The sequence below is a fragment of the Saccostrea cucullata genome, unplaced genomic scaffold (genome assembly GCF_032062105.1).
Source record: "Saccostrea cucullata isolate Sc308-1 unplaced genomic scaffold, CSIRO_AGI_Scuc_v1 ctg13273, whole genome shotgun sequence".
NCBI classification, from domain to species: domain Eukaryota; kingdom Metazoa; phylum Mollusca; class Bivalvia; order Ostreida; family Ostreidae; genus Saccostrea; species Saccostrea cuccullata.
Window position 1 is genome coordinate 26499 of NW_026931711.1, and position 12741 is coordinate 39239.

The window sequence follows — 12741 nt, forward strand, 5'->3', positions numbered from 1 at the left end:
AAATAAAAAAAAAATAAAAAGAGCTTTTTTTATTTTGTCCTTTTCTTTCCTCAAAGTAAAACCGAAATCAATACATATCCGGGGGAAGGAAGACTTTGGTGGCGATATGTACTACTCCATTAGTGGCTGTAAAGTCCGGAAGCACTAGGAGGGAACCATTGACGGTAACATTACCTTAAAGATGTCAACATAATGACGTCATGAAAAATACCAATTGAAATTAACTTTTAGCAGGTACAAGTAAAATTTCTATCGATATGATTTTAAAAATCATTGATTAATTGATTGTTTGATTGATTGTATATTGTTTAACGTCCCTCTTGAGAATTTTTTAAGCCACCCCTTAAATTGCCGATGGAGAGCTGCAAATTTTTGTCCTATACTCGGCACTCAGGGCCATTGAGCAGGGAGGGATTTTTTTTTCGTGCCAGCACCTACTGCGACACGGGACCTCGGTTTATATGGTCTCATCCGAAGGACCGGTCCCACAGTGGGATTTGAACCCGCGACGTAAGGTTCAACTCCTTACTTCGCGACTCTAGAGCAGACGCTCTATCCACTGCACCACGCGGGCGACACTATTGATCGAAGAGGGAAAATCATGCTTTGAGAGAGAGAGAGAGAGAGAGAGAGAGAGAGAAGGGAAAATTTAGCTCAAATGTAAGTTTTTCCCTTTAGAGGCTCCTACTCTGAAATATAGAATCCAGAGAAAAAGTTGGCTTGGAGGAAAATTCTTCTCTTTAATTGCTACACCAGTATTTTTTTTTTTCCAATTATGGGCCGATATAGTAGACTTTGCCTAAATTTTGGCAGAATTTTTGTACAGACAAACCTTTAATGGAATCAACCGTCAGAGTTTCTCCGAGCATCGTTGTAAATCTGTCGTCCTGTTTCATTCCTTTTGTAAAATATGTACCGGATAGGATGTGATTCTCCATTACACCTGAATCATGATCATATTGCAGTTAAACGGTTAAAACTTATGAAATTCGTTTAACTTGAGGTTCAACCGAAAACATATACATGCATGATAAAGTTTCTTGCAAATTAAACCCTCTCTTTTCTCTAACTTAAAGATTGCATGAGTTAATTACTGTAAAAAATGAAACGTTTACGGGCTCTCTTCAATAGAAAAACAATCATTTTATACATATCAGCAATATGATTTATTTCATAATTAAATTAATTCAACTTTTATGTTTCTACTCACGACGAATGGCCGTTTTGTTTCCAGTGAGAATATTTATGGTTTTATTTGGTAGTGCTTCAAATGCCAAATCCGAGGGAGCAAAAAGAGTGTATGGCTCTTTCCCTGAAAACATAAGAAACGTTTGTTTAATTTCAAAAGAAGATTATTGATTAGTTTTACCTAAAGCCGACTCGGCAATGTATACGTGTAAGTTATTTAACTGCAATCTTTTAGGAAAGTTATCAGTTATTTACTATTTAATTTTTCCGCTAAGCCTCCATCAATGAGCCCATACATCACGTAACGTATTATCGGAAGTGATGTCAGTTGTGCAATCGAACCAAAGGCAGGAGGCAGGTACATGACACGTGATAGAAGGTGAACAATTCCATTGGTTGCCTCCTGGTCAAATTTAATTATTGGACTTCCAGATGCTGTAATGATCTGTTTAAAAATTAAAGCAAAAAAGAAAGATTACTTTTCCAAGCTTAGGGCCCCTAGCAGGCCCCTAGACCATAAAATGAAAACAGACTTAAAGGCTAGGACACAGATCGAGCGTAAAAGCTTGCTTTAGAGTCGCAAAGTAAGGGGTTGATGCTAACGTGTACGTCGCGGGTTCGAATCCCACTGCGGGATGTTAAGACCGTTTTTTTAATGAACCCGTATGTATGGCACGCCAAATTCACAAAAATGAGCAAAACATAGTTTCACAGTCGATAAACTAGGTTTACCGGTTGTAAAGCATAGTTTACGGACTGTAAACTATAGTTAACAACGTTAATCTATATTTTACATCTGTAAACTATAGTTAACGCGATAATCTATGTTTCACAACCGTAAACTATACTTAACACTGAAAACAATCATTTGCGATTGCAAAACATAGATTATCTGATAAATACAGTTTCACGATTTGTAAACTATAGTTTACAAACCGTTAACTATAGTTAACGATCTGATAAATATAGTTTCACGATTTGTGAAACTATGATTAACAACTCTAAACTGTAGTTTACGATTGTAAACTATAGTTTACAAACGTGAATCTATGTTTATCAACAAAATCTATTGTTAACGCTTATTACAGACAGATAAACTTAGATTATCATTCGTAAACTATAGTTAACAACCGTTAAATATAGTTTTACAGATGAAAACTATACTTAACGAATCGTTAACTATAGTTTACGGTTTGTAAACTATAGTTTACAGTCGATAAACCTAGTTTATCAAATGTGAAACTAGGTTTATCTCATTTTTGTGAATTTGGCGTGCCATACGTATGAGGTCCCGTGTTGCAGAGGGTGTCGGAATAAAAATAAATAGTTCATGAGTGTCGCTCATTCTGTAGCCCTCCACTGGCAAGTGGTGCATCAAGGTGACTCAATATGAGTGAACACTTCTCGAAAGGGAGGTAAACATACAAATAAACAAACATAATTTAACAAAGTTCATTAATTTTTAAACCATTTCTTAAAAATAAGGAATCTTATAAATACTAGTATCCCTACCGACGCCAACTGCAGGACGTGGAGACCGGTCCTTCGGATGAGACCTATAAACCGAGGTCCTGTGTCATAGTACATGTAGGTATTGGCACGAAAAAGATCCCTCCCTGCTCAATGGCCCCGTGTGGAATATAGAACAATATTTGAAGCTCTCCACCGGCTAGTGGTGGCGTCTCCATGTGAGTAAAAAATTCTCGAGAGGGACGTTAAACAATCACATATTAATTATAAAAACAAACAAATAGGCCAGCCCTACCCACTTCAATTCTTACCTTCCCATCATGATAAATATTCAGACGAACTTCTAAAAGCGCATCCTCTCCCTCCATCCTCGATTCCGACTTGTAAGTGACCTCATTTTGAAAACTGGCTTTTTGGTGGTGCCCGTGAACGATGTGATAGAGTAGGATGGTCTTTGCGTAAGAGGAGTCTTCCAGGTTTCCTTTCTCGTCTTCTGGGAGTTCATTAAATGCTTGGTTTGAGGGGATGAATACTGTTATTGGTCCTTTGTAGAAATATATGAATACGTGTATAAACGTGTATATACGTGTATGTGTAGTGGGTCCAGTACAAGCCCTGTTGCAGGGGCCGATGAAGCTGACGAATTCTTGCAAATATATACGAGGTGCTTTTCCTTAATAGTGGATAATGGACTCATACATACCTGTATCACCGTGTATATCCCAACATGCGGGGTGTATACTATGTTGTGCGCGGGGTGTATGCTTCCGAAGCGAGAGAAAGGGGGTCAATGTAGATTCTTTGTCCATTTTCTCAACTTACGGATATTTTTCGCCAGAAAGCGTATGCCTACGGAAGAAAGCATTATCTAAGGAGTATATGGATATCTATGAATCAACTGGAAACCTTCTAGTTTTATCAAACACCTCAACACAATTCCGAGGATCGGAGCAAGATTGACGCTACACTGTGTTTATGATCAAATATCTGAAGAAAACTTTGCTTTATCATCACTTTTATATCATTGTTAAATACATGATTACTAGATAAACGCTTGTACAAATTGTCTGTTAATAAAACAGTTCGTATATAAAGATATTGACGAAAAACCTATGTTGTGTCCGGGGTGTATGCAACATGTTGTACGCGGGGTGTATACCCAAAAATTTTTCTTGGGATTGTTAGTGCGAAGTATATATTGTGGAAATATTTATACACGTTTATAAGCGACAGGTAGTGTTGATAAAAGACCTTAATACTAATGCCAAACCAAAAAGTAAAGTCTATAAACTTACTGAAGTATAAAACAAATCAACTTAATTTTAAAAAATCAAAAGATTAAAAAAAAATTGAAAACAAAGTTAACTTTCATATTCAAACATAACAGGCACTAGATGTGCGAGGAGCGATTGTTATCTGGTCTAAATCTACGTAATCATAAAAGATAAAATCTCTCCAAAGGGGGCCCTGCCCAATCCCTGCATTGAGTACACTTTGTCCTTTCTTCGGATCATTTTAACCTATATATTTCGCCTGTTAAAAATAATAGAAACACTACATGAATGGTGTATTATGGATAAATCTCTTTTGTTTCTGCAACTTTTATGTTATCAATACATGTATTCTTAAGCATTTATGACAGTGATGTAGAATCTTTTTTGGAGGGGGGATACCAGAAAAAACCTTGACATAAGTTGACTAACTATAAAGGGGGGGGGGGGATCGAAACTCAAAACTCCTTCTGTATTTCAGAGTGGGTTGAAGGTCCCATCTTTTTTCATTTACCATTCTCTTTTTTTTTAACTTAAACATACTACATAATCATTGTTTGACTATGCTGCAACAAAAAGGGGGGGGGGGGGCAACTTGACTTTCGATGAACATTTTCTGTACACAGGTACTTGTAACCCCCCCCCCCCCCCACGATATTCAACCCAGGGGCTTATTTGACATTCTTTTCACAACTTATATTTAGTACAATTATTCAATATGTTTGCAATAGGAACAAATCGTCAAAACCCCAAAATAATCGATCCACAAAAAATACCCCACTATACATTATATTTTCAAAAAGGGGGGCTGATACTACGTGTTTGTATGATATATTGGATTAATTTTCCTTTCAATTTTTGCTATATGTGGACTCATTTTCCTTATCTGAAAAGATTTCATATTTTACAAATCACAATAAACATGTAAAGCCAGTATAAAAATGCACATTTGTAATAAGGGACGACAATTTTCTGAGGGCATGCACAATTGAATAAAAAAATGTTTTGGGTACAATTACAATTTTACGTTGACGTGTAATTAATATCAATTAATGTTCAACCCTCCTCTAATTTATTATCGTATATACACATAGTAAAGTTACACCCCTCCCCCCCAAATGACCTAAGACACAAACACCCCCCACCCCTGGGTCCATTCCTAAAAAAATATGTACTCAGTACAATACAATGCCTCAATATCAAACAAATAGTTTACTGCCAAATGTGAGCTCCTGGGGGCAAAGTACACAGCATATAAATACTACATGAAGGAAAAATTTTTTGCGGTGTTTATGACATTACAAAAAGCTTAATATTTTCAATAAAAGGGGTGTGGAGATAACGAAAAGTATTCAATCTCAAAGTCCATAAAATAATACAAAACAAGAGCAGAGCAAACACGGACCTCCGAAACATCAGAGATGGGATGAGGTGCCAAGGATGAGTGAGCATCCCTTACTGACCGGTCACACCCGCCGTGTGCTCCTTGTCATGATCGTGAAATAACGGAAAAATCCGTCGTCCATTCAGTGTATAAATAATGGACTAATAATTAATTTAAAAACGTCAGTCAGCATTTGACTCAATGATAAACTGTATTTGCTGACAAGGTCATTGTATCTACCATAGAACTTACGAAATGATGTCTTTAAACAAGACTGCTGATATTCTTGTTTCATCAACTTGCTTGTCAATAATTTACCTCGTTCTAGAAATTGTTCATACGTAGAGCATGCTCTTGCGTATCCAATTTTCTGAATTATATATACTCCGTATGCAGTATCATTTAATAAATGTTGAAAAAGGTTAAACAGAAATTATGAGAAAACGTTAAATGTTCAAAATAATGTCGCTTATAAACCTGAATAAATATTTCCACAATATATACTTCGCACTAACAATCCCAAGAAAAATATATGGGGTATACACCCCGCGTACACCATGTTGCATACACCCCGGACACAACATAGGTTTTTCGTCAATTTCTTTATATACGAACTGTTTTATTAACAGACAATTTGTACAAGCGTTTATCTAGTAATCATGTATTTAACAATGATATGAAAGTGATGATAAAGCAAAGCTTTCTTCAGATATTTGATCATAAACACAGTGTTGCGTCAATCTTGCTCCGATCCTCGGAATTGTGTTGAGGTGTTTGATAAAACTAGAAGGTTTCCAGTGGATTCATAGATATCCATATACTCCTTAGATAATGCTTTCTTCCGTAGGCATATGCTTTCTGGCGAAAAATATATAGTTGAGAAAATGGACAAAGAATCTACATTGACCCCCTTTCTCTCGCTTCGGAAGCATACACCCCGCGCACAACATAGTATACACCCCGCATGTTGGGATATACACGGTGTGTATGTTCTACCTGAAAAAAAAATCGAACAAGGGGGGGGGGGGGGGCACCCGGCGCTGCATCCGCCTTTGCCGTGATAGTTACAAGTATTGTCATTTCATAATATGAATAGGAATAATTTATATGAATTCGTCAACTCTTTTTTGTGAGTAATATTTCAGTCGAGCTAGAGAGAGAAAGGGATGTGTAAAAAGAAGTCCTTATTTTGAAGAAATAAATACCTATAATATAAATACACGGTACCTTTCTGTGTAAAATTCCTTGTCAGGTTAGTTTTCTGAACTAATTCCAGGAATGTTGTTGCTCCAAGTTTCTCTGCCACGTCCAGTACATTTGTCCTTATTTTCTTCAATGAAGAATCATTTCCTTGTATCGAAAAAGAAATTCCATTCAAGAGAAAGCACGTGACAACATGTTTCCAGTACATTGAGTTTCCGTGCGGATTTATGTTATTTATTGCTGAAATGACATAAAAATTAAAATGGACTATATATCCTGACCTTTTCTAGAAGGTTATATTGTATCTATATACTGATAAGGCATAATAAGAAAATTAATGTATATGAAATTTATACAGAGCAGAATAACATTTTAAGTATCGCAAGTTGCCATTTTTACAGAGGGTTTTTCTTTATTACGTATGACACATGATCTAGCTCACTGATACCAGACATGCTTGTAGTACATACCGTCCGCCAACCCCCAGCCCCTCCCAGTGTCTTATCACTCTTATGCCAATAAAATTTAAGTTAAAATAAACTTTTCAAATAAATACTGAAGGCATGTTTCTTGCATTTTTTCTGGACCGGGGGGAGGTTAGGATCGAACTTAGTTTAAAATATATTTTAAGTGAATTGGTTTGAACAGCAGGAATAAATGTCTATGATCGAACTTTTTTCAGTACCATTTTTTTCCAAACACCACCACTTACCCTTCTTTGACCTTAACTGTAAGGTGCTTGTTGAAAAGGGGGGGGGGGGGTATCTTACGCCCAAATTTTCAATGCCGATATTTCTCTATCTTTGCAAAAAAACAAAAAGAGGGGAAAGGTGAAAGAAGTGTTTATACGTATTGACGATTAAAAAATATCATTTACACTATCAGTTAGTCGTTGTAAAAGGCAAGGAAAATGTCAATAGTTTGGGCGACAGGTGCTCGTAAACAGGATTACCCCCCCCCCATTCAATGTCAAAAAAAAAATATTTTAATGTGATTTTCAAATAGAAACATAAAGAAATGAAGAAAAAATCAGAGTTCTTCTATATTTAATAGGGGGTAGGGATAATCCTGTCCACGAGCATCTGTGGTTTTTCCTTTAAAGAAATTGTTTCCGGATCAACCCTTTTTACGGTTTTGTGTTTTACACAATTTCCGGCAGTAGTCCATAGCATCCAGGCGTGGTGTCAACTCGCACTTTGGACTCAAGTCAGAAGCATTCATTACTTCTTCCTTTAAAGCATCATGAATTCAGCCGTAAGTAAAAAAAATGACTGTTTAAAAATGACTGCAACGCTTTATAACACGTTGGCTAATTGTTAAAAGTATTCTTGTTGAAATAGGTGTTCCAACATGATCGATATTTTCCAAATGGGCGGATCAAAGGCAAATGCACAGTAGTTTTTTTTTTTGGGGGGGGGGGGGTTAAAAGATTTTAACATGCCTTTTTATTGAAAATATTTGAAATTAATGTTAGTTGTTGTTGGCTTATAAATTAAATTTAGTAACGTGTTAGTTATATCACTTATATGTTTTGTTATGCAATTTATATACAATTATAGGCCTATCTGCATGCTTAAGAAACACAGTGTACATGTACCCTGTGTTTCTTAAGCATGCAGATTAATATTTGCGTAAAATTCAGGCACATAACATGCATTGATGACAGGCCCCATTTTAAACATGTACATGTAAAAGGATACGAGTACCCTTATTCCAATATAACATTTCCTGATATGTGTTGATTAGACACCTATGGGAGATTGACAAAATCAATGATTCACCAGGTATATATTGCCTGAAGTAAATGCATATATATGTAACCAGAAGACGATATTCTTATCTTCTGGGTGTAATTCTTTCCCTGTACTTTATTCACAGTGCTAAGATATAAAATTATGCTCAACTTGATAACTTATTGATTGAAAGGTTCAAATCCTTCTGAAAGCAACTTTAAACTTTGGCAAATGAAGTAATGAACATTTAGTGTAAAAAAATCTGATCAACAATTGCAGCAATAAAATATAGATCTAATCAAAAATTGCAAAAGAAATATTTTTAAGATGGAAAATATGATGCAAAGTCTTGAATATTTCACACCTAGAAATTGAAGTTCATTTAAATTATATGCAAGGAATATTACAATGTAATTTTAATTATTGTAAAATATAGCCATTTCTAAAAGAAAACTGCCCTGTATTGTAGGAGTTCACAAAAGCAGCGGAGGATGTTAAGAAGTTGAAGAATAGTCCATCAGATCAGGATCTATTAGAGGTCTACAGTCTCTATAAACAGGCCACGGTCGGCGACGTTAACACAGGTAGGTCAACCAAGGTCATTCAAGGTCACCAGTCGGACTGATAACGTATATATATATAGGCCGGTCAGAAAGGTAGAATTATGTCCTTTTTTGTCTTTGTATGAATCATGCTGTAGATATAAGAATATAATGTTACACACATGTTATTTGTAGTGAGTTGTTGATGTTTTTTTTGTTGTTGTTGTTGTCCTTATTTTACCCATACAAAGATAGGTTTTTGATGACAAACATGCTGAAAGTCTGATAATTTTTGTAAAGAATTCTATTTGAGACAGGTGGTGAAAAGAATTTTTGATGCCCCTGTAATCGAAAACTTGGGAGCATAAAGATTTTTGGTCTGTAATTTTTCCATGTAAATGTTAATCTTGTCTATAACCTTTGACTGGTTGGCATGGTTGGAGCTAGGGCTTTCACACTTCACTTGTAAATTCCTTATAATGATCCCTTTGTGTACCAAATATATTTGTCCCCTCGACCTTAACTTTGGAGTTTAACCTCTTTTGCAAAATTTTACCACAAATGTTTTCATTGGGCACAACTTTTTCATAGTTCGTTGCCACAGCTTTTACATTTCATTTGTAAGATCTTTGTGACAAGACCTTCTGGTATAGATACCAGTAATTTTTACTTGATGTTCATTGTTGGAGTTTTTACATTAATTTTATTATGGATTTACGATTTACATACTAAGAGGTAACCTATGTCTTTCAGCCTTGTTGAGAAAAAGAGTTATTCCGCGACTTGTGTGGCATTTTGGTGAATAGTGTGTGTTGATATTGCACACTTTCAGCAACTCTTTTATTTGATTTCTCTTTTGCTGTGAAGACAATTACACAATCATTTCAAAAAATGCAAAAATGTCTTATTCTTAATATTAATCAAATTACACCATCATTTCTTTTCTTAATGGAAAAAAAATGACAATGTATGTATGGAATTGTGCTTATATATACACATGCAATTTTAAAATGAACACACAATGTTGTTTATATGCAGAAAGACTTGAATTTTACAACTGTATCTAAACTTTTTGTTTGTCTTCTTGTTTCTTTTTCCCCCCAAAACACAGAGAACATTGTCCTAACAATTTTATCATATGTTGATAAAATGCTGAAACAATATTTCATTCTTTCTAAAAATTTCTGTATACATTTGTATATGAAGTATTGTTGCTTCTGTTAATAAAGTAGAGTAGATTCTTTGCTACATATGTTCAAAGTTTGTATAGCTTGTTGGCTTTAATAATAATATCTGTATATCTAAAAATTTTGTTCATAGTCCATGCAATAAACATGATAAAGAATCTATACATGTGTTCAAATATTTTAATGATTTATGTTTATATTTCAGCTCGTCCAGGAATGCTAGATTTAAAAGGCAAAGCTAAATGGGATGCCTGGAATGGCAAAAAAGGTACAGTCAAATTCAATCTATAACTTCAAAATCTCTAACAAGATGGAGATTAAAAAATTAAATTGTATCTGAATTTTCAAGATAACCAAGTTAATAAGTTTTAACTTATGTAGACTAGTGGTTCACTTTGATATTTGACATATCTCTGTTGTTTATCCGTTTTTACGTGCATTTGCCTGATAATATTTATATTTGTTTCTCATCTAGGAATGAGTAAAGAAGATGCCGAGCAAGCCTATATAACTAAAGTAGAACAGATGAAAGGGACATACGGATTTTAATAACATGGTAACCTAAAATACTATTTATATCACTTTTTAAAAAAAAATTATGCATACAGCAAATGTTTTTTTCAATATATCCATGGCTTTATGACATGTTGTGAACTTGGCAAATGCAATAAACCAGGCAAAATGGTCCAAAATCTAGTTCTATAAACAAATGTATACAATATGGTACTGTGTAATATTGCTTTCCATTTTTGTTTCAGACAATGAATTAGACAAAATTGAACAATCAGCATTTAATGAACAACATCTATTCCACTGTGTTAGTGATTAGAGGCATATAATGTGCATATTATGTGTTCTTTTTTAGCAATTTAAATTTTAGATAGGTATGTTTTTCACTTTTTGAAATCGTTGACTTCATATGAAATTAGAATTTATTTTGATCATTGAACCAATGTTTAAACTCATTATACACATATGAATTATTTGTTGTACTTTTGAAATTTTTAAAATATTGTGTGTGAACTAGTAAACTTGTTTTCAAATGGTTTATTTTGTTTGAAGAAAGAACTTGTATTGTGATGTTTTGATATGGTATATATAAATGTATCTTAGTTACATTTAATGTTTTCTTTAATATGTCTAATTTACTGCAAAATTTAAGAGTTTGGTCTTTGGTTCAGTTGTATTTGGGAACTGCAAAAAAAGTTAGAAAATAAGAAAGTATTGTAATTTGCTTAATCTTGCTCTACACTAAATATAAATGCTTACAGTTGATGAATCGTAACCTTAAAACTGGTGCTTGTATGGTGATTTACATTTAATTCAGAGACTTGCAAGAATTTGCAGATGTCCTTTATCTTTGTTTGCTCATAAAATCAATCCATATTATTTCTGAATACCTCTTTTCATGATCATTATGAAATGTTCAAATTTGGTATGTAATGGCATGACATTAGACATAGTTCGATACCAAGTTAATTTTTTGTTTGTCATATGAATGTTAACAAAGATTGTAAATTTTTTTTTTCCTTGTAAGAATGAATGCGAAAAGGGAGGTAACTGGGTTTTCTTTAATTTTTGAGGGAGGCTCATAAAAACTTTAAGAAAATGTGCTTTGGTTAATCTAAGGCCTCTTTCTGGTCAGATTTGTGGTTGATTTGTGATTTAGACAAATGTTTATGTAATTTATGTCTTCACTTTTTGATTGACTTTGATTTTAATTTTTTTTTAATTTTGATTAAATGACATGATTATATTTGCTTCATAGCATATTGCATGTAACTTTTTTGATCTCTTGGTGAAGGGCATTTTATGCAAATAAATTATGTATGTTGATTATAGTTTGATTATATTTTCCACAGTGCAATTGGTTTTAAATTTTTCCTAACGAAGAGAGAATTTAAACTTTCCTGATATCAGATACACCAACTTGATTAATAATTTTATTTTGTCATATTTAAGAGTTGGTTCAAACATTCATACTTTTACCATTTACATTTTATCTGGAAAATTATGAATTTTTCTTCAGTAAATTTTTTTCAAAAGAATACACTTATTAAGTTTTTGATATCATTAAAGAAATTTAGGAACATTTAAATATATTGTGATAGAGCTCATTTAATCAAAAAATGGCTGAATATATGTTAGATACATGCAGATACAAATCAAAGAAATTTATCAATTTTTTTTAGATTGTACATGTTTCTGAATTTCAAAGTGTTTTGTTATTTAGATCATAAGCACTTTTTTGGCAAATTGTACACAGGGAGTTTTACTAAGTGTGTGTAAACAGAGAACCAATTTAAAGGAATAATTCTAGCATGAATATTTGATTGTTTACAATTTGAGAAGTGTGTTTTATTAAGATATGAAAAATGAATCATATTTTCCAATTTGTTCTTTGACAAAATTTGACATTTTATAAATAGTCAGCATACACTTTCATTTTCTATATAAATAAACACTTGCCAAGCATGGATAATTCCTTGTCTGTTCTGTTTTTTAGAAGAGAACTAAAGCAAATTTTTACCTTGAAGAGAGAAAAAATACGAATACATCAACTCATTTGTGTTCATAAAAAATTATGATATTTAACTTTAATCAAGTTCTCAAAATGTTCTTTTAGATGGCATTTGTATACTATTGGCATCTGAATGTTGCAAATGACTTTTATGTGATAAATTAATATTTATCACTCATCCTTGCAATGCCAGGAATCCTGTGTCAAAACGTTTCATTAATAGTTTTACTTATTTCATGCTT

General features: G+C 33.6%; 2 protein-coding genes across 2 annotated transcripts; one reads left to right on the forward strand and one right to left on the reverse strand.

Annotated features, from left to right (window-relative positions):
• Positions 1-52: 52 nt before the first annotated feature.
• On the reverse strand, positions 53-6740 carry LOC134233337 (transforming growth factor-beta-induced protein ig-h3-like). Its single transcript, XM_062715300.1, has 6 exons — positions 6541-6740; positions 2970-3202; positions 1444-1633; positions 1211-1312; positions 833-943; positions 53-174 (listed from the first exon to the last, which is right to left on the reverse strand). The coding sequence occupies exons 1-6, from the start codon at positions 6722-6724 to the stop codon at positions 68-70; spliced, it is 927 nt and encodes a 308-aa protein (XP_062571284.1). The 5' UTR covers positions 6725-6740; the 3' UTR covers positions 53-67.
• Positions 6741-7654: 914 nt separating this feature from the next.
• On the forward strand, positions 7655-12460 carry LOC134233334 (acyl-CoA-binding protein-like). The gene is made up of 5 exons (XM_062715296.1): positions 7655-7770; positions 8719-8833; positions 10184-10246; positions 10454-10534; positions 10737-12460. The coding sequence occupies exons 1-4, from the start codon at positions 7759-7761 to the stop codon at positions 10525-10527; spliced, it is 264 nt and encodes an 87-aa protein (XP_062571280.1). The 5' UTR covers positions 7655-7758; the 3' UTR covers positions 10528-10534; positions 10737-12460.
• Positions 12461-12741: the final 281 nt, after the last annotated feature.

Excerpts from the sequence above, each read along its gene's own strand:
- LOC134233337 (XM_062715300.1), bottom strand. The coding sequence starts at position 6,724 with ATGTACTGGAAACATGTTGTCACGTGCTTTCTCTTGAATGGAATTTCT. Across the intron at positions 3,203-6,540 it reads AAGGAATTTTACACAGAAAG|GACCAATAACAGTATTCATC; the intron begins GTACCGTGTATT and ends ATTTCTACAAAG. Across the intron at positions 944-1,210 it reads AAACAAAACGGCCATTCGTC|GTGTAATGGAGAATCACATC; the intron begins GTGAGTAGAAAC and ends ATCATGATTCAG.
- LOC134233334 (XM_062715296.1), top strand. Across the intron at positions 8,834-10,183 it reads GGTCGGCGACGTTAACACAG|CTCGTCCAGGAATGCTAGAT; the intron begins GTAGGTCAACCA and ends TTTATATTTCAG. Across the intron at positions 10,247-10,453 it reads TGCCTGGAATGGCAAAAAAG|GAATGAGTAAAGAAGATGCC; the intron begins GTACAGTCAAAT and ends TTTCTCATCTAG.